Source organism: Pelmatolapia mariae, linkage group LG17 (assembly GCF_036321145.2).
Source record: "Pelmatolapia mariae isolate MD_Pm_ZW linkage group LG17, Pm_UMD_F_2, whole genome shotgun sequence".
Classification (NCBI taxonomy): domain Eukaryota; kingdom Metazoa; phylum Chordata; class Actinopteri; order Cichliformes; family Cichlidae; genus Pelmatolapia; species Pelmatolapia mariae.
In genome coordinates this window covers 34377243-34399467 of record NC_086242.1, presented here as the reverse complement: position 1 = coordinate 34399467, position 22225 = coordinate 34377243, and the positions used below count along the sequence as shown (strand labels likewise).

At 39.2% G+C, this 22225-nt stretch overlaps 2 protein-coding genes across 2 annotated transcripts; one reads left to right on the top strand and one right to left on the bottom strand.

The window, feature by feature from the left end:
* Positions 1 to 1216: 1216 nt before the first annotated feature.
* Positions 1217 to 12627, bottom strand: LOC134646710 (plexin-C1-like). Its single transcript, XM_063500566.1, has 15 exons — positions 11623 to 12627; positions 10947 to 11069; positions 9956 to 10090; positions 9781 to 9881; positions 9599 to 9704; positions 9354 to 9519; positions 8991 to 9093; positions 7748 to 7823; positions 7314 to 7355; positions 7084 to 7217; positions 6518 to 6697; positions 4100 to 4208; positions 1972 to 2151; positions 1722 to 1889; positions 1217 to 1327 (listed from the first exon to the last, which is right to left on the bottom strand). The coding sequence occupies exons 1-15, from the start codon at positions 12625 to 12627 to the stop codon at positions 1217 to 1219; spliced, it is 2739 nt and encodes a 912-aa protein (XP_063356636.1).
* Positions 12628 to 18316: 5689 nt separating this feature from the next.
* LOC134647133 (uncharacterized) lies at positions 18317 to 22164 on the top strand. Its single transcript, XM_063501327.1, has 7 exons — positions 18317 to 18634; positions 18883 to 19553; positions 19646 to 19691; positions 20104 to 20195; positions 20563 to 20673; positions 20795 to 21071; positions 21942 to 22164. The coding sequence occupies exons 1-7, from the start codon at positions 18593 to 18595 to the stop codon at positions 22149 to 22151; spliced, it is 1449 nt and encodes a 482-aa protein (XP_063357397.1). The 5' UTR covers positions 18317 to 18592; the 3' UTR covers positions 22152 to 22164.
* The last annotated feature ends 61 nt before the right edge of the window (positions 22165 to 22225 follow it).

The following is a 22225-nucleotide window of genomic DNA, read 5'->3' as shown; positions in this document are numbered from 1 at the left end:
GAGCTGAGACGTTAACACAGGCAGAATTCTGATATGCGTTGTGTCTGGATCTAATGTGATGATCTTTCCATTGAACAAGGGATGTGTCCACTGATTAACATGAGCAGAAGAAATCTCAGCCAACTTTTAAAAATGTAATATAAAAACTCCCAACACGTTTTAACTGGAGAACAGCAACAGCGACATCTAGTGTCAGTGCTGGGAAGTTCTTTTCTCTTATTTTCTGGCATGTGACGTTTTTGACTTGCAAAACCTGACCAAATAGATGGTGTGCCTTCTGACATATGCTTGCTTCTGACAAACATATGTATTTGTTTTAAATACACAGTTCCAGCTGTAATAAAAAAAAAACTTCATAAGTGACTTTATAAAATAACAACACGCTATACACTATGCAAAATAATTAAACACTAGGGAGAAGCCTTTATTTGCATTGTGGAAGGAATTTACATCAATGCCCGCTTCCAAAATATATGAAAAAGAAATTACATAAAACAACTAAAATGCAAATTTATACTATCACAAGGGCAACGACCTGAAGTTATGCCTGAATTGGGAAGTTACCGATTAACCAAAATATGGGAAGGAATAAATAACTCCTTGGTGACCTGGCACATCAATTCAAAGTGTTTAAGTTTCTTCCAACTTCACTTGTGTTTAAGGTACAGTAGGTCATTTTTAGGATATTTAATAGAAATAAAGAATGCTGTACTCGTAAATATATATATATCTGATTGGTATTTAATTATGTCTTCCCACAAAATTCTCTTATAATTTGAATTATTTGTGGGATGTTGAGCACAAGCATATCCAAAGCTATAATGAGATTCTGGTGTATATTATTATATTTGGTGTATTTTTTTAAATAATTTTTATTAATAAAAGACATCAAGAAGTCACAAACAGAGGGAGAACACACCATGGCACATTTTTAAACAAGGAAGATTTATTCATCAAAGTGATTTATTAATCAAATAGACATAACATGAAAACACTTGAACACAGAGAGGGGCATCATTGGTCAAAATCCATTCATCTCCCTGGGCGTCTCTTCCGCCATAGACAGATAGCCACCAATACAAAAAGCCAAACAGTAACCAATTTAACCTGAGCAGAAAAACTAGAACGCTGTCAAGATGGAGTAGAAAAGGTCTCCAGAAACTGTACTACATAATCTATTGAAATTTGTTCAGGGTTTAAAGAAAAAGCCAATATGTCAACACAACTTACTGGCAATATGTCCAATTATCAGCAGGGAAAGCAGTATTTGAGAGACATGGTGTGATGAAGAATCACTGAGGCTTATTGTCTTGTCACCATACTTTATCTAGAAAACACAAAAAAGCATTTCACAAGGGGAAGTCTCACCTGAGCAGCAGAACTATTCTGAAGGAAATATCACAATTTGAACATAACTGCTTAAAAAATGCTGTTTTAATAGATGTTTTTGGACTTGATACAAGTTTAAAGCTTCTACTCAAAACTTTTGCTATTCTCACCACAGACTCATTTGATCATTTTTGTTTTGTTTTATGTTGATTGTGTATTGAAGTTCAATAAAGTATTTATAGCATTATTTTAGAAAACAGTAATTAAAAATAATATCAGAAATATATTTTATGCACTTTGTATGGTAACACGATTGCTATAATGTTGGACCTACTGTCATAACAAATGTATCTCTATGAAAGTGTTGCCTATAGTTTAAAAGAAAGATTTACCTTTAACTTTTGGAATCGTGTGTTGGGTAGCCCTTTAATCTCACAGCTGAAGGAGTCAGTCTCTTTACTGGTTTCTTTGGCCTCCAGGATACAGCCGTATTCCTGTTTGTCTTGAACGCCCCACACTGATAACTCGTCTTTTGACATCTCCAGTTTGTCTGACTTTTTCTAAAACAACAGAAACAAAGTTTGACCTTTAAGGAACTCCTGTTTGTACATGTGACAAAAAAAGCAAAAGAAACAATGTTACCTTTAAGGTGATGCGGACATTGTTTCCTGTCCTTATGGCTGTGAAGCTGGTAAACTCAGGCTCTGGATAGTAGGTGATGTTTAAAGAGCAGGCTAAAGTTTCATTGGCTGCTTTTAGTAACACAGTGCTGCTAGAAATCATCGAAGTGTTTTCAGCTGCAGGTGTGTCATAGCTGAGACTCTGCAAGGAGTTTAAATACATTCTGTGTTATACAGTCAATGTCTGGATGAGATGCTTAAGTGACGTTATTTTTTAAGTATAGTTGAGCACTAATTCTTTAGCACAGGAGCTACCATGACCTGAAACACACACACACACACACACATGTCTGGTTTGCTATCCTCGTGGGGACATCCCATTGACATAATGCTTTCCCTAGCCCCTTACCCTAACCCTAACCATTAAAAATGAATGCCTAACCCTAACCCTTACCCTAAACCTAACCATAACCTAATTGTAACCCTGACAGTAAAACCGCATTTTGAGTGTGAAAATTGCTTTCAACCCCGAGGGGACCTGGATTTTGGTCCCCACGGTGCAGAAAGTCCCCACCAGGATAGTAAAAGTCAGATTTTGGTCCCCACCAGGATAGTACGAACCCGTACACACACACACACACACACACACACACACACACACACACACACACACACTTAAACTGTGCTACAATATACCGCTATAACAAGTGTCTGACTCAAGTTTGTTTTTGTTTCTCTTCCTTTTTTGTTGAAAATATATCAGGATTCTGCTAGAAAGATGATGAAAAACATACATCCAAATCAGCCAAAGAATGTCTTCATTAGAATAAAATTAAAAATTTGGAAGGCCCAGCCAGAGTCCAGACCTAAATTCAACAGAACATTCAAACCTTCCTTTTAACAGGGAGAAAACTCTAGCAGAACCAAGCTCAGGGAGGGGCAGCCATCTGACATGTTGGTCTGGTTGGGGGTGAGAGAAGGAAGACAGGACACAGACACACTATGGAAGAGGGCATGGGACTAATAATAATTAATGATTAAATGCAGAGTGGTTTATAAACATATATAGAGTGAAAAAGCAAACACTCACAGTGAATCATGGGAATCCCCCAGCAGCCTGGGTCTATTACAGCATAATTAAAGGAGGATTCAGGGTCACCTCATCTAGCCCTAACTATAAGCTTCATCAAAAAGGAAAGATTTAAGCCTAATCTTAAAAGTAGAGAGGGTGTCTGTCTCCTGAATCCAAACTTTGAGCTGGTTCCACAGAGAAGGAGCCTGAAAGCTGAAGGCTCTGCCTCCCATTCTACTTTTAAATACCTTATGAATCAATAATCTGAGCGCAAAGTGCTCTATTGGGGTGATATGGTATGATGAGGTCTTTAAGATAAGATGGGGCCTGATTATTTCCATTAAAAAATCTGCGGGATGACCAGAAGATGCCTGTGCACGCTCTCACAATTTTACACATTTGGAGCAAGTAAGAATGGGCAAGTCAGATCTGCCATGCTGAGAGACCCAATCCTCTGATTAAACAAAAGGCACTTCCACAAAGTATTGGGCTAATTAAGTTTGTGCACACTTACTAATTGCATGTTTTATTATGTTTTTTAAATATATTTTAAAAAATTATATTTCTTAAAATATTGTTGGTTAGTTGGTTTTGAAATTATATTGTACAGGTTAGAGTTAAAGATAAGAACAGTTTTGAAATTATTTGTCGGGATCTAATTTTTTAAGTTGACTAAAACCCGGCAACAAGGGTGTGTACAAATGAATAGAAAACCTCGTAGTGGAGCACATTCATTTGTCTTCTCAAACACTGAATCTTGCTTTAACGTTAGTTCATTGTTTATTTGTTTATTCATTTAACATGAGTGCTTTTGTAATCATCGTTCACTAGTGTTCATCCTATTATCTTTTAAAATGATGAACAAACGTTTGTTTGAGCTGGCATTTAAAAACACATCTAGTCTGAATGTGTTCTGCTTTCATGTTGAAATCAGCCAACATTTTGAACATTTTAAAATTTGAAAGTTTGAACCATGACATCTCTACCTCTGTAAATCAACCAGAGAAAGACATATTATATAAAATGATATATTTGATGTGTAACAATAATCCCATTTACACTGTGTGTGTATGCCGACCTGATAGCTGCTGTTGATGGGAAGCTTGACGTCGTGCTTGGCGTGGCTGTGTATGACCCCTTCAACAAGGTCCAGGTGAGACCCCATGAGTGTGAGCTTCCTCTTCCCACTGCCAAACACAGAGCAGCATTTATGCAGAGCAGAGAGAGTATGAAAGACTCTTGATCACAGAGAAAGAATTCTTATAATGACACCTCAATGCAATGGTAAAAACGTACTGCAGTGACTCCCATTGCTGGTTTAAGAGATTTCTATACACTAGAGTATAATGAGTCATCATCTGAGGATGACCTAGTTGTTATGTTCTGATGCAGACCAAAGTGTCTGACATAGCTGGACTGGCCATCGGCCCACCGGGCAAATGCCCGGTGGGCCGATGGTGATTTTTTGTTTTTATGAGCCGATGGGGGTTTTTTCTTCGTTTTTTTCCGTAGCGGTATAAACACTGAAAGGTGGTGGATTGGCCAGATGAAGGGAGATGTGTAAAAATAACTCAATTGTTTGGTGGTGGCTATTGCGGAGCTTCTACAGATTCAGTAATATTAGCAAGTGGTGGAGGCCAGCAGATGCAACACGCTGGCAGGTGGATGACGGAAAGGCAGGAGGAGCAGAGACCCGAGGCGGTGAACTGAACTTCAGGTAAGAAGTTATGACCTGCAGTCTATCTGGGTCAGATATAAACCAAGTTTAGGTGGAGTTTATTTTCATTATGCTGACTTTTTACAGTCAGTTACAATAACTTGTTTCTATACTGCTGGGCGGGTGCTATGATATTATTGATGTTGAACTTGTTTTATGTTATTTATAAGGTTAGTTATTAGAGTTTCCAACCGTCCCGTAAAAAAACTGAATCGTCTCGTATGCAGAGAAAATATTGCGCGTTTCGTATTGAGGTGAAAAGGAACACAGTTTGTCCCGTATTTCAGCTACAATGAAAAAGACACAAAGCTGGAGTTATTCTGTGTCTTTGCTGCACAGCTGCCTATTCTCCTCTCATTCTCTCCCCCTCCCTCTCCTGTTTCTACTTCAATCATGAAACTGATCAGTGATCAGCTGATCGGCTTTTCTCTCTTGTTTGTTTATCGCTCTGAATCTTACAACAAACGTTTTCATCTGATGTAAAATGTATAGAAATCCATTATTGTACATAGTATTTTTTTAGGGTCCCTTCATAATTTCTTCAGACGTAAGTACTGTATATGATGCCAGCATTTTCCCACATTTTCTAGATTCTGTACCAGTACTGTATGTAAAATGCCATCAAAAAGTCAATTAAGTTTTTCTTTCTCATCTGTCTTTCTATCTCCTTTCACTTTTTAAAGGTTGCCATGTTAGAAAAAATATTTTGCCCTGCCATGGTTTTTATTGATGTGGTAAATGAATGGTTTATCTAAATCTGTCATCAGTAATCAGTAATGATCATGTCTCACCTCTAGTCTTCTCTGTCTTAATTTCAGGTTTTCACCATGTGTTGTAGATAGTTCAGGAGGTTAACTCGACCAAGCAGTCTACTTTCGGGTACTGTTTAGAATACCAGAATAGGGAGGATGGTGAAGGTTTAAGTTTATTAGACTGATACATATATACCAACAAGACAGTGTACATCACTGTGACAACAGCGTTTGTTTTCATTCAAAGGCTTTATGGTTTTTCCTATAATACCTGGTGGGCCGGTCTCTAGTCAAAATGCCCGGGCCGATTTTTTGTCCCAGTCCAGCCCTGGTGTCTGATGGATTAAAACAATAAATTTAGCTTTGTAGTTATAAAGGCCAAAGCATGAAAGGATCACAGTGGGATTCCTTAAGAGTTTACTTGGGAATGTAAATGATGAGGCACGATGCTGCATCACTTCTGAATGGAAGAAAGATTTACAGCATTATAGCAGAAAACCAGCAGAGCTCAATAAAGGTGTGACGATAAGCTTATTGCTTGATGGAGCAGAAAAATATCCATCTGTCTATATTCATTCCATGTTATATTTGTAATAAATAAATAAGACTAAAGTAGTTTTAGATTTGGATCATTAACACCACCTTTACTATCAGCCTTTATTGCCTAAGGAAGACTCCCTGTTTAAATGAACTGCAGATGATTATCATTTTGATTTATCGGGTTTTTTATTGCACTTCTCAGAAGATAATTTCTTAGAGACAGTGCACTCCACATGTCACATTAAATGTGTTGCAGATATTGTATTGTATTCCTAATTTGGTTCTATTTGATAGGTTGGTTCTAAAAACTAAACTGAATTTAGTCAGAGGTGACCTCCTCCTCAAAAACAATTATCAGCACTAGTTCCTTTTAGTCATCCAGTACTGCAAAGCTTCAGTTTAAACTCTTTCTGTGACATTAGCTGCTGGAAGTTCTGGATCCACCATCAGCAGCTGTCGCTAACGCTTTGTGCAAAACTGATCTTACCTCATCCAGCTGCTGCTTGGAGTAATGTTGCCACAGGATGGCGAAGAGCGGTAAGTGATGTTAGCCTCACCATGGCAACTACCATCTGAGAGGAGAACGCATACGTTGGCCACACCTTTGAGATGTGTGCTGGGAATGTGGAACGTCAGATTGACACCAGTGTTGCCCCAAACAGGAGACCTGAGCAAAGACACACAGACTCAATGACATCACCACGATATGCAGAAACCTGAAAAGAGACAAAACTTCTTGTTTTATTTTTACTAATTTCTTCTTTTGCACCTTAATTTTGAATCCTTGTATTGTTTCTTTATTTAATATTTTATTGTTGTTTTGTATAAAGGGAGACTGACAAAATAAGAATTTCGCTGTTTATTCCTATTGTACATATTCTGGATTTGTTAGTATTTTATAAAACACACTGTTAACCATTTAAGAATTGACTTGTCAAAGTTAAATTATAGAATATGTAGGTTTGTAATATGGGTGGTGTTCCCCTGGATTAAAATCTGCTCTTTAATTCGTCATTTCCCAGCATCGTCTTAGTTATGTGTACAGTGACTCACTCTTTGGGAGTACAGTCAGTGTGTGCCTGGATCCTCACTCCTCTCACATCACCAAGGTTACGACCTAATAACACTGCATGGTTTGTCCCATGGAAAGACACCACACTGGGAGTGATGGAGGAGATCTCTGGGATCTGACAGTAAGACACAAAAATAATCAGATCATTTAATTTCTTTCTGGATACTGGATGTGGATTAGGTGTCAGAGGAACAATAAAGATCAGACTCACGGAGAAGTTCTTCCCAGACTCCAACTCTTGGCAAACTCTGTCCTGCAGGAGGGGATTCAGCACTTAGCATGTGCGTAGCACTATAATCTATCAGAACTGATCTAGGACCTGTTGTGGCTAACATTATCTTAGTTCAAAAAGAGGAAAACTGCTACTAAAACCATTTTTATTTTTTATAAACTAAACATGCAAATCATTGTATTGATTGAGCAATAAATACTTGAAAATGTCAACCTCAAAATAAGTTAATCAGTAAGAATTTTGCTCAGTAATTGTGTTTTTCTTAGCATGTCTGGCCTTTACTAAAATTGTTGTTTTCTACTATTAAGCCCACGTTTCTTTCTAAATGTTAAAAAGTTGCGTGATGAATTCAAAATAATGTAGCACACAGACTGATGTGAAGTAAGAAAATCCATAAAATCAGTCACTAGTACATCAGTCTCTCCTTGGTTAGCCCAGGAACAGCTGTTTTTGTTCCATCCACAACCAGCTTTGATACACTGCCGACACCTGAACAGAAAACAGAAGAGTGAGATGAGCACAAAAAGCAACATCAGGAAAAAAGGAGCACATGAAGGGGAGAATGGGCAAAGCTGTTTTGTTTTTCCTACTCATAACCACCTGGACCTCCGAAGACACACACTCACCCCACCTGCCTGCTCTCCACCCGCTTCCCGTGGACAAATGCGTGTCAACCCAGTCGATCTAATCTGCACTGAAGCAGTTTTTATTCCTCAGCCACAGTCACTAAAGTTCTTTATTATTCATTTATGTCTTAACTGACAAGATGTCTTATTTTGTTAAATATCTCTCTTCCTCATTTCCTCTGCTACCACAGCTGGTAGGAGGGACCAAGATGCCGAGGAAAGGATTCAAGGAGAGGAATCAACTACATGCACTTTGGGAAATGAGAGGAGTGAAAAGAGACTGCCATATTTTTCATGCAGAAACAGAAACACTCAGTCTGAGTCATCCTGAATGAATAACAGGAAGAGTGTCATGGGCCGGGTGAGTGCTGGGCCTTCCCACAGGGCCGGCATTTCCACCCCTGGGCGGAGCCGCCACATCATGCTTACAGGCTGCACCTGAGCGTAATTGGAATTGCCGGCTTCTTAAGACCAGCGCTCAGACTCACACCTCACCAGATTGTCTGCAAACCTTTAGGACCTCCAGACGTTGTCAAGCCGCTGCCGTCATCTGTTAGGATTTCAGCGCTGATGTTCAGCCAAGAAGTTCTACTGAACAACACTCAGCTGAACTGAGGAAGCTGTATGAGTTTACTGTGCTGACTGCCAAGAACATGTAATCAAGGAAATATTTGATATACCTTTATTAGTCCCACAAGGGGAAATTTCATGTTATGTTTCATGTTATGTTTTCAAGTAAGCTCCAGGCCACAGCACATTACAAGTGTTTACTTGTAAACACTTGTAACTCATGGCTTTGCTCCCCTGAAATAAACCTGTATAAAGACTTCCCACAACAAGACCGCTGGTCTCTTGTCCATCCTGTCTGTACAGTTTCATTCAATTATACTAGCTTTCATCAAGAAGGTTTCATTCTCTTTAATTTCTAACTGTGACTTGATTGTCTGATCTTTCTGTTAATCACATCAGATGCACTTCAGTCTGTCCACAGTCTGAGTCGTTGAATAATTTCTGGTATTTATGGACTTACAACATGAAACTTGGTGGTCCACTCATGTTAGAGCAGTCGTTTAACCTCAGCTGTTGTGACAGTTGTGATGTCCCAAGTCTGAATTTTACTGTGACATGCAGACCTGTACATTAAAAAAAAAAACCCTTATAATAAGTGTCAAAGTCTCTACTATTACAAATATATATGTTTGAATGAGCTGCGCCACTATAATAATAAACAGGTAGAATTTGTCAGCTGGTAAAGAATATTTCATCTGTCAGAGTAGCTCTGTCATTAATATTTCTGATTCAGTTTTCTTGTTTTGGCAAATACTCCAAATGAATAAATAACTTTTGTTGTGAAGTATTTAATTCCTGGAATTATTTATGAAAAGTCACTGACCATCAGCAGGAAGTGTACGATCAGACAGGATGCAGGTGCATTGTGGGAAATGTGGAGGAGGGTTATTCGAAGCACAAATCGAGCTGGACCTTGCAGCGAACTGACAGGCAAAGTTAGACGGCCCTTCCTGGCCCACAGTCAGGTGTGTGTGGATTTTTAGTAAAATCTGAAAATGAAGATCATAAGTGAACTATATTTGAAAACCAGAAATGATTACAGTCCCGAGTGTGTTTGTGAAGCTGTACCTGTCCGTTTGTGTCCTTTTCAACTTTGTGGGAAATCATTTTGTGTTGGGACTCATCAGGAATGGACAGCCAGTCTGAATCTGTGCAGTCATCTTCAAATGTGCAGCTAGGAGAAGAAGAAGAAATGATCACCAAGTTCAGAATTGTTTGGAGACGTCAGCTGTAGATGTTGTTTCTCTCACCTGCTTTTAGAGCCACACCAACCACAGTATGGATCCTGTGCAGACCAACACTCCTGCACATTTGTGTACGTGCTGCAGTTTGACACAGGAACTCGCTTCATCTAGAACAACAACCACTTTAAAATGCAGCACAGGTACATGTGACATTAAGATAATTAGTAAATAATATAAGTACCTGGTTTCTAAATGGCACATACACATGTTTACGATCCACTGGATCCAGATGTAATTTGGGAAACACTTTGCGGTCATCACTGGTCCTGTAGAGCACCGTGGGACAGGCAGCGTGAAAGTTCCTGTCCACAGACAGCTGACAACAAGAAGGAGAGACTGTACTGGTTGTTTATGTCAGATCAGAAGCAGTGAGAGTGATCAATCTAGTTACAACCTTGCTTTCAAAAACATGGGACTCTAGCAAGAATGTAAAAAAGAATAAAGCTGATAATCATATAATTAAGATCACAAGTGTTGCAAAGACAATGAATAAAAATTTTAATGTTAGAATTTACACTAAAAACAAAACTATACAGCCTTTACAACCCCCCCACCCCCACCCCCACCCCCTTACCCCCCAATTATTTATTTTTAGGCATCTTTGAGATGTTTTCAGCCAGGTCTAATCTGGTCTTCCTGTGCCCGAATATAAACAATGGTTTCCGTATATACATTCCTGAAGGTGTCTCTTGAGCTCACAGTTTGATAAAGGACAACAAAACTACTTCTCCAAGGGTGTTCTTGGGATTCCAAGGTGCTCTGTAGCTGTAAACTAATAAAACACTGCTGCAAACATCCACATCGGTTGTCTTCTGTACTTGTTCAGACTCGTTGGATGTTCTTAACCTGGAATGTTGATTTGGCTTCTCCTACAGGCTCTGCTCTCTGTCTGCTTTCTTTTGCTTGTTCAGCCTTGACTCTTCTTTGGTGCCTAATACGTTGACTTCCAGCGAAATGTTGCGACATAACGAAATTAGGCCTCAACTGACTGTGAAAATGGCAGCCTGCGTATAAAAATGGCTGTAATTCCCAAACAGTTAATGCAATAAATTTGTTTAGTTAACAGGTTACTCAATAGACACCCTACTGCTACTAGATGGCCTCTGAAATACTGAGCATTAGCTTTATTTCTTTCTGTTAATAATAACTGATGTATGATAATTTATACAAACCTTAATGAGCTGCCCGTCTCCTATCCCAATATAGAAAACCATCCAGCCTCTCTGCCTCAGTGCCAGCACTGAGGTCATGTAGCTCTGCCTGAAAATCACTGCCTTCGGTTTGAGGATCTTTGGCTGAGAAACAGGAAAACATCAGAATTAACTGACCTGAAGAACTGAACATCAGAAGTACTGAAAATACTGAAGCCTCACTGAAGCATGTCTGTTGCTGCATTGTCATCAAAGTCAGTTGAATTTCTTGATTTTGTCATTTTAGTTTGAAATATGAGGTTCAGAGATGAAGTGTGGCCATTAGGACATCCCACAGTTGGCTTAATAGTTAAACTGGCTCATAGATAACACATTGTTTTGTTATAGTATGTGTGGAGAAACAAATATATGGATTATTTTATCACCAATTGTACAAAAGTCTTACACTGCTCTCTCATCTTTCTTCAGTCTATGATGCTCAAACATGACAAGATTTTTCAAGCAGCTGAAATGATATTACAAAAATAACTCTATTAAGACACTCAAAAGAACAAAACTTTCTTTTTGTTGTAGTTAAAATGTATATTTTAGTTCTTTTATTCTTTTTTAAAGGGATATTTAGCTAACTTTGCATGACCAGAGGATACTGGAGCCATTAAATTAACAACCATTAAATCAGAGTTTAAAAAGCTCTCACCGTCACTTCTGATGGCACAGAGGTGTAGAAGTCTGGATCTCTGTCGGCATCACTGCTGTAATCAGGGCTGATGTCAAACACCATCAGCTGGGTGTCGGTGTCTCCTCCATCCACACTGAACACACCGCTCCAAAGCACCGGCTGCTCCCCCGGGATGACCGAGGAGGCCACGAGTCTGCTGCTTTCACCGTCAGAGACACTGAGAGTCGCGCCCCGCAGAGACTTGAGTGTGTCAGTTTTGCTTTTTTCGCCTTCGAGCCAAATGAGACGGACTCTGTTTGTTTGAGCTGAGAGCGCGTTGGAGAACAGATAGATGGTTGAATTGATCTGAAACGCATCAACAAACTCCACATCACCTTTACTTTTGATCCCAGGTGTGCCTGAAGCGCCATCGGTTAGAGAAAATATACCTCCACCCTGTTTGTTATCTGTATCTTGAAGGTTGACAGTCTGCTGATTAATACCACACTTGTTGTTTTCGGGCTTTTCTTTGTTTTGTTGGATCGCGGTCAGAATGTAAGTGTCAGTCTGAGTTTTCTTCTTCACATCCACCAGAAAGCTGACTGACCTGCTGCTGCGCTTCAGAGGCCCCACCTGGATGTGTTCTCTGTGCAGAAGTTTGGAGATGTTCTTCAGGTCCAGAACCTCGCAGTAACTGCAGTCATTGTCAGTCACACCGCAGCTGATCAGAGAGTCATTCTTTGTGAAAGGCAACAACACGTTGATGCTGAAAGTTGCGTTCCACTCAGCTGTGTCAGAAACCCGGTAAAACTGCACATCATCCTGCTGGTTTCCGGTCTTTAAGATTCCTCTCTGGGTCAGACTGTTGATCAGAGTCAGGTCGTGGCTCAGCTGGTACAGCCTCTCTTCTGTGGCGATATAAAGCATGTTGGGAGTCACGTCGACTTGGCGGATGTCTCCATCAAAGGTGAAGCCTCCATCCTCCTTCAGACACAGACCCAGTTCTCCAGAGAGAACAGAAAGCAGAGCGAGCAGCAGGATCATCTTATAATAACAATAATTCTAACTGGGACACGCTCACACAGCGATGCTCTGCGTGGCACTCTGCTCTCTGCGTCTCTAAACTGGTGTGTAAAGCGCAGCGCGCGCAGCGCGCGCAGCTGAAAAGAGAACTGCTGGAAGCAGGAGGGCTGGAGCGTGCCAAGCGAAAGTGAAAATATTTGAACATTTTCACTCAGCTGCTTTAGTCTCATTTTCACCCCGTACCTCTGTACAGGCCAATGTTACAAAAAAAAAAGCCGGATATAGTGCGTCCCTAAGCAAAATCACCGCAATTACAGCCCTCAGCTGTATTAAGGCGTTTTCTTTAAACCTTTCATAAATGTTAGTGTAAAGTCAGATTTGGCTTAAATCAATGGAAACATATGACCTCAGAAATGATTCTGACACAAAAGCCATTCAGTCCCGAGTTCAGGAATGTAACGGAAACTCTCAGCTAGGGACACACTTAGGAGCTGAGACGTTGTTAACAAAGACACAATACTGTGCGGTGTATCTGGATCTAATGATCTTTCCATTAGTTTTGAACAAAGTATCATATGTTCTAACAGGAGGACAACAATGGTGACATCTAGTGTCAGCTCTGGGGTCTCTATCATACATTAAATGTCACTGACCAAAAAGAAAGATTTTAAAAACTTTTTACTGTTTATCCTCCTGAAACATGTCCTCCTACGTAGGCAAAAGTTAAACAAAGACACACTTTTTCCTCCGGTTCCCAGGAGGACATTCAGACAGCATCCAGCATGAAGTTCAGTGAGACCCACTAAATCCAAGTACAAACACACTTTTAGTTTTAATCTTTGCTGCATTTCTATTCTTCTTATTGTTGTATGTCTCATTGTCTGTGTTATAAATGTCTTTCCTTTACAATACATGTCTTGAGGTGACTGTTGTTGGGATTTGGTGCTACATAAGTAAAAGCTGAATAGAAAATTCTGAATAAAGCGATAATCATCAAGTGACATGTCTCCCACAGAGCTTTTGTTTCTGTGGCTCCCAGACTCTGGAACTCTCTTCCATTGAGTTTGAGATCTGTAGACTCTGTCAGTTCTTTTAAAAAACTGTTAAAAACCCATCTTTTTAAACTTGCCTTTGGTTGATGTTGTTTTATGTTCCAGCTTCTGTGAAGCAGTCTGTGATTTTATCTTAAAAGGTGCTGTATAAATAAAATTTTACTTTTACTTTACTTTACTACTGTATGGAGTAGAAAGAAAGAAAAGTCGCTGTGCTTGACCCTGAAACCAGAACCACAGGTTATTCATTCTAAACAAAGGCCTAAAGACAAATTAATGAAGTGCTATTATGTTTTTAAAAAAAACAATACCAGATCCCTCAGTAAACAAACCAGATGAGCTGCAATCAGTGATTTACTACAACTGCTTTTTCAGCGAGTGTTGTTTGTAGCTGAATCCTGGCTTCGTCCAAACATCCCCGATGCGTCGGTCGAGGTACCGGGCCAGACTTTACACTGCCATGACGACAACAAAGTCTCTAAGGGAAGGGGCCTAGAGCTCTGTGCTTATGTGCTTCAGGGTTGGTGCCATAACAGTAGAATTATAGACAGTCACTGCTCACCGGTCTTAGAGGCCAATGTGGAGGGCGTCCATATTGTTCCTGAGGACTTTAATCAGGTATGTTTGAAATCTGTACTCCCCAAATTCTACCAACATGGTAGTGTCCTACCAGGGGAAACAGGACACTGGACCATTTGTACAGTAACATCAAGTATGCCTACAGAGTGACATCTCTCGCCCAACTGGGACAATTTGACCACCTCTCTCTGCTCCCCATTCTCCCAACTCCAGGCCTCAAGGGCCGGTGTCCTGCAGGGCTAAATTACCTCCTCAACATGTCTTGAAGTTCTCCAGAGTCCTGGTAATGAACTAATCATTTGATTCAGGTGTGTTGACCCAGGTGATATATAAAACCTGCAGGACACTGGCCCTTGCGGCCTGGAGCTTCCCACCCCTGTAATACACATTTTGAGACAAAGAGGTAACTTTTTCTCAGTCACCACCAGTCATACAGCAAATTCCCTGCTGACTCGGCCTCAGGATGTCTATAGGAAAGAATCAAGCGCACCCATAGGCAATGAGTGCATCAGTGGTCATGTGCGCAGCACGCAGAGGGAGAGTGAGAGACCGAAGGAGCAGCAGCAGAGCATCACAGTTGTAACACGGTTTTGTGTGATGACGTGTGCGTCAATGAACCTACATCCAAGCTCATATTCATATATACTGTATCTTCTACAACTAGTTCATGTATGGCTGCACCACATTTGGATTACACATGGCAAGCTCTGATGTAACCAATTCTTCTGTGGAGCTTAATTAAAGACAGTGAACTCAACTCCTGGACTGCTGCAGTCTCTGTGACTGAAGACTTAGGCCAGACTTGTATATCCAGCACTTCTAGTATTATAGGTTATAGTATTATATATTCTATATATAGTCTACTGGCCTGGTTATAGAATATAACCAGGCAGCAGTCAGAGCTTATTCATTTCAGTTGTGAATGTCTTCTGCCAAAGTAAGATAACCACCAACACTGAAAGACAAAGAGCAGCTTATATAAACACAGCAGAAAACTAAAACATCATCAATAAAGTTGAGTAGAAAAAATGAACTACATATCTGCTACGTTTAATTTTCTGAAAAGAGTTGTTTGAAATGTAAGATCAATTTAAAACAACATTTTATTTGATTCAGGTTTAGGGTACAACATAAAAAGCAGACAGAATCAAATCACTTACCAACAATAACACGAGGCATCAGGAGGAAACGCTGTATTTGAAGGACCTTGTGTAAAGAAGACTGCGGCCCAAGTCTTATTGTCCTGCCACCATACTTTATCTAGAAAGAAGTTAAAGGAATGTCATAGAGGTCAGCAGAGCAATGGGTGAAAATATTTACTGCATGTATGAATACTATTAATACTAAAAAAAAAACTTAGACAAAGTTTATTTTCCCCATCATGTGTATTGCCTCTTATGAACACATTAGATTAAGAGCTCTGTGGTTATTAGAGATACTAATTTCATTGGGGTTTTTGTTTTCTGTTATTTGCACTTTCTGCAAAGTCCTTTGACTAAAAACAATGTGTCATATTTTAACTTCTCGTGCTGCACTTCAATTCAATTCAATTCAATTTTATTTATAATACTTATAATGCTTCCTATTTCCCAAGTGTGTCAGTTTATATAAACTGTCTGTGGCCCTACCCTCTTCTTGTGTTCTCCCTGCTTTTTAAGATATTTAGTTTCTTGATGTTCTTCACATTGTAATTTCTGTGTCTACAAGTCCTCAGGACCCTGGAATATCTTTGGATGTCTGTGTTTCTTTGGGGGACCGTGGTGAGGTACAGTCCACATCATGCCTTCCCAAAAGTGTTGGTGAGGTAAGTTATTTACAGTTGTGTGAAAAAGTATTTGCACCCTTCCTGATTTCCTATTTTTTCTTGTATGTTTGTCGCACTTAAATGTTTCAGGTCATCAAGTAAATGCAACTATTAGACAAAGATTACACAAGTAAACACAAAATTCAGTTTCTAAATTATAGTGTTTATTATTGGGGGGGGGGGGGGGGGGATCCAAACGTACACGGTCCTGTGTGAAAAAGGTTGGCTCGTCCTTAGCAGCAACAACTGCAATCAAACATTTGTGATAAATCTTTTACCTCACTGTGGAGGAATTTTGGCCCACTCATCTTTGCAGAATTGTTGTAATTCAGCCACATTGGAGGGTTTTCCTGTATGAACCACAGCAACTCAATCACATTTACACCGGGACTTTGACTAAGTCACTCCAAAGTCTTCATTTTGGGGTGTCTGTAGCTCAGGTGGTAGAGCAGGTCACCTACCTACTCACCGGAAGGTTGGTTGTTCGATACCTTACTCCACTCTGCATGCCAAATATCCTTGGTCAAGATACAAACCCCATATTGCTCTCTGATGCAGCCATCATACTGTGAATGTTAGATAGAAGGTGCTTAGAGCCTAGAAAAAGTCCTTGGGTGAATGAGACAAGTTGTGTAAAGCGCTCAGAGTAGAAAAGCACTATATAAAAACCAGTCCATTTACCATTTTGTTTTTCTTAAGTCATTCACAGGTGGACTTGCTGGTGTGTTCTGGATTATTGGCATGCTACAGAACCGTGCTTCAGCTTGAGGTCATGAACAGATGGCCGGATATTCTCCTTCAGGACATTTTGGTAGAAAGCAGAATTCATGGTTCCATTTACCACAGCAAGTCTTCCAGGTCCTGAGGCAGCAAAACAGACCCCGACCATCACACTACCACCACCTTATTTTACTGTTTGTATGATGCTCCTTTTCTGTAATGCTGTGTTACTTTTACGCCAGATGAAACGGGACTCAAACCTTTCTAAAAGGTAAACCTTTGTCTCATCAGTCAACAGAGCATTTTTTCAAAAGTCTTGGTGATCAAGAAGATGTTTTTTTTGTGGCGAAACTGGCATGAGCCATCATGTTCCTTTTGCTCAGCAGTGGTTTTTGTCTTATAACTGTGCCATGGACACCATTTTTGCCCAGTTTCTTTCTTTTCGTGGAGTCATGAACTCTGACCTTAACTGAGACATGGGAAGTCTGCATGCAGGTTTGGATTTATTTAGAAACTGCATTTTTTGTTTGCTTGTATTGTCTAATATTTACATTTTTTAATGATCTGAAACATTTAAGTGTGGCACTGCTTTCCACTCTGGATGTCTGTTTATGTTAAGCCTTAATTATAAAAGAGTCCCTTCTCCAACCTGTTCTATTTTTAAGGTGTTGAATATAAACATTATTTTGTGCTGATATTGCACTTCTTTTTTCAGAACCAAAGAGTTTTTGAAATCTGCATAAAATTGCATTTTAAATTACTTTTTGAATATTACTTGAAATACTTTATTTGTTTTTTTAAAGTTCAGCTAAAAGTTTAAATTAAAAGATAAGTTTTGCTGAACTGCAAAATATTTTGGGTGCAGTGCGTTTTTTGCATACAGGTATAATAGAATAGCTTAAGTGTTTTGTTTTTAAAAAACTTGAGTATAAACTTCTACAAAATGCAGCAAGACATTAAATAAAAACAGTTATTCATTATGTATTGGATTCATATAGATATCGGCAGATATCCAAATTTATGATATCAGCAGTGTTGGGTGTAACGCGTTACTGTAATTAAATTACTTTTCCACTGAAAAAGTAGAGTAACTAAGTACTGTTCATTTTTAGGTATTTTAATTACAGTTACTTACAATGCACTTGTGTTACCATTGTAAAATAATTAAACTCGCTGAATATCATTATTTAATTTTATGGAGTTTGAAATCAAAAATATGTAAACTGAAAGCAAAAGTCACATTTTTAGAGTGAACTTTGAAAAAGAAAGAGTTGGATTTAAAATTTTCAGATTCAGATCTTTTAAATTAATGTACAAAAAAAAATTCTTCAGGTTCGGATTTTTCTCTCAGCTTCAATTTTTTTTTCACTTTCAAAAAAAATTCTTCAGGTTCGGATTTTTCTCTCAGCTTCAATTTTTTTTTTTCACTTTCAGATCTCTATTTTTCAGTTACAGACTTTTGGCCCTGTTTTGACCTGGTGGGCGTGGCTACACAGAGAGGGGCGGGGAATCATTAGTGACAGCAGACCGCTGCAGGTTCAAGATGGTCCATTTTTCATGTTGCCTTCAGGAAACCTGGGAATGAACATAATTTATCAAACACCTCCTGCACTGTATTATTTGATAATGTTTAGAAAACATGTCATGCATAACTGCTAAAACTCAGTTACTAAAGCTCTTTCAAGCAGTAATGTGTACAAATTACGCCGTAACTGATCAATTATGAGACGTTTTCCCAGCCACTACGTGAGAAGTGGTCATTTCCCATGCTCTCAAAGTAGCGCGCATTGTATCGGGTGGGGGCTGCTGTTAACTTGTCCCTCAGTGAACGATGGCGTCGTCTTCCAACAACACTGCTGGCACGAACAATCAGGTGAGTGTTTAAATTTGGAACAATTACACTGCAGTCTGTGAATACTACGAATTTAAGAAGTGGCTATTGTTACGGTTAATTTTTCGGCTATTCTATTTTTTTATTTTATAACGTTTTTTGCTGAAATGCTAGCTCAACAGAAACGCCTCGCTATCATTTTCGGCTGAAACTTACGTCCTAGTTGATCTGTAAGCTTGGAGAACAACAAAGTTAGTGAAGTAACGTAAAATTCTTTGTATTTAATTTAGGAGCAGCTAAAAAGAGAGATGCTTCAGCGACTACTGCATAAAGTTTCCCAGGTCATGCACAGACAACCCCTCGATGTGGACTATTTGCAGTTTGTTATCGACCATGAGATGGTCCTTTTAAGATCTTTGTCCGATCAGGTTGAGATCCCTCAAAGTATTATAAATGCTCTGATAGAGCTGTCAACTGTGCTCAGTATGGAGGACGTCAATGAACAAACCCCCTCTCAGATGTCAGTGTCAGAAGGAAAGCTGGGACGTCCAAATTACAATGTATCGCCTGTACAGCTCCAGATACTGACAGAAATGTTCTTATCAATCACCCAAATTGCAAAACGTCTTGGAATATCTGTGAGGACAGTGAAACGTCGTTTGCATGAATATGGCATTTCCATAAAGCAGTGCTACAGTACAACAAGTGATGAAGAGCTGGACAATTTAGTAAGATCTATAAAGACAAGAACACCTCATGTTGGATACAGGATGATGAAAGGGATGCTTCAAGCCATGGGCCACCATGTACAGTGGAAGAGAGTGTACTCGTCGATGCACCGTGTGGACTCTGCTGGTATTTTCTCAAGAATGACAAGGCTGGGATTTGTGGTCCGAAGGACATATTCAGTGCAAGGTCCTCTTTACTTGATGCATATAGACACAAACCATAAACTAATAAGGTAGGATGAAGTCTGACAATACTGCTAAATACTGAATTATGTTTTATACCTGTTAATGCCCTAGTTGTTGTTTTTTGTTGTTCTTTTTACAGATTTGGCCTGGTGATATTCGGAGGGATAGATGGGTACTCAAGAAAGGTGATTTTTCACTTTCAAAATTGAGCTGAATGAGATGTTAATTGAAAAGTGAAATACTTGTGTTTTGGTCTACCATAAAACTTACCATATACTGTAATATAGAGATCCTTCTGTAGAACAAAATGTTCCTAATCTGTTTATGTTTGTCAGTATTTGGTGACTATAAATGCTTGGTAAACTAATTCTTCAAGTTGCTAAAAGGATTTTTTTTTTGGGTGAATAGTTGATTACAAGTACTGCTACATCTCATGGCAGCTTGCTACCTTGGGAATTATGTAGCCTGCTTTTTTTCTTGTACTTATAAATATAAAATAAATGTACCAAGCTACAATACCTGATAAACATGTTTCTATCTTTAATTATAGTAACTTGACTTGACCAAGTTTCCACTTAATGACATTTACATCTCTAGATCATGTACCTGGGTGCTGCTGCCAACAACAGAGCATCAACTGCACTTGCTTTCTTCTTGGAGGCTGTACAAAAGTATGGCTTTCCATTGAGGTAAAATCTACACAAAATTAATTTTCACAATGATTGTGCAAATGTGTAAATATGATTCCCCCCCCCCCCCCCCCCCCCCCGATTAGCAGTGTAATTATTTTGACATGCAATATGTAAACTGTAGCCTATATGATCAGTTGTTTATACAGCCCCATACAGTTGTTTAAATGGTTCAAACATTTAGAATTCTTGAAAGGTGTGCTTATACAGAGCTGCACACTGTTGAATGACCAAAACAATAAACTTCAAATAACCAGTCTAAAGTAAAACTATATTAAAAACACAAAGGCTGCAATAAATTTTAAGAGTGACATGTTTTTTTTAGATTTAAAACAAATTGTACTGTCGATGTTTAATTTTGTTTCAGAGTTCAAGGGGATCAAGGAGTGGAAAATGTTGGAATAGCAAGATGCATGTTCACCATCTGGGGCTGTGGAAGAGGAAGCTTTCTGTCAGGCAAGAGTGTTCACAACCAAAGGTATGTGTAGTATTTGTATAAATGTCCCATGGAAATAAGAAAAATGTTCTTATATATTTTTCAATTCAGTGAATTTCTGGGTAAAATTCTGAAAACGTTGCCATATTTTGATGTTGAACAGAATAGAGCGCTTGTGGCGAGATGTGTGGATGGCTGTTTCAAGCGTGCACTATGAAACCCTTCACAACCTCGAGGATGAAGGCCTTCTGGATCCAACTGATGGTGTCCACATGTTTTGTGCCCAACATACATTTCTTCCACGTCTGCAGAGGGATCTGGATGTCTTTAGACAGGGTTGGGATAACCACCCTCTAAGGGCAGAGAGGAATCTGTCCCCACAACAACTGTGGACACTGGGACTCCACCAGAATCCAGTTGATACTCCAGACACAGTGGAGGTACTAAAACAAATCTAAATTATACAATCCCTCTTTAATCAAGTTTCAAAAAGTGCACTTGGAGATGTTGAAAAAAACACGGTGTGCTGTCACTGCAGACTATCAGCTTTAAGTTGAGGGTATTTGCATCCAAATCAGTTAAAAGTTGTAGGAGTTACAACAGTCTGCATGTGTACCCCCCACTTGTTAAGTTACCAAAAGTAATGAGACAGAACATTAATCATAACTGAAACTGGATCGCAGAGACTTCAGCAGATGTTGGGCTTCATACCTGCTGATGCTCTGTCAGGCCTCTACTGCAACTGTCTTCACTTCCAGCTATTATTGAGGCATTTGCCCTTCAATTTTGTCTTCAGCAATGAAACACTGCTCCGTCAGATTCAGGTCAAGTGATTGACGTGGCCACTGCATAACATTCCACTTCTTTTAACTATTTGTTTTTTTTCTGCAGAATGCTTTAAGTGATTGTCCATCTGGACCATCAAGTGCTGCCTCATGAGTTTCGAAGCATTTGGCTGAATATGAGCAGATATATTGCCCAAAACACTTCAAAATTTATCCTGCTGTTTTTGTCAGTTGCTTCACTAAATAAAAGAATATCACATCCCTGGCCATGGAACATCAGAGAAGCCAATTGTTCCATTACTTTTGGTCCCTTAAGTGAAAGGCACATATGAAAACAGTTCAAATACCTCTGCAGTTATAGCCAATCGTGTTAGTTTCATTTCAAATCCATTGCGTGGCATATAGAGCCAAAAGTAGAATTCCCATGTTCCAATATTTATGGAGCTGACTGTTTGTCTTGAATTTCCCAACACTGTTTTTGAATTGTCATTTGAAATATCTTTTTTTTTTTTTAAATCATCACAGGAAATCGAGGATGCGTACTTGGATGTCAACTCTATTGGTGAGCTGGATGGGAGCAATCCTGGAGTAATTCTTCCATCTGTTGAATGTCCTCTATCTGAGGAGGACATGGCAAGACTAAGAGACACTGTCAATGTAACAAGGCCCTCTCAGTCACATGGCCGAGACATTTATTTGGATGTACTTAACTTTGTACTAACTCACCGTTCCTAGGCGGCAACATTTTTATTTTGAATTTTCAACCCAGAGAAGGTTCATGAATAGCTCAGACTTTTATTTGATGTGAT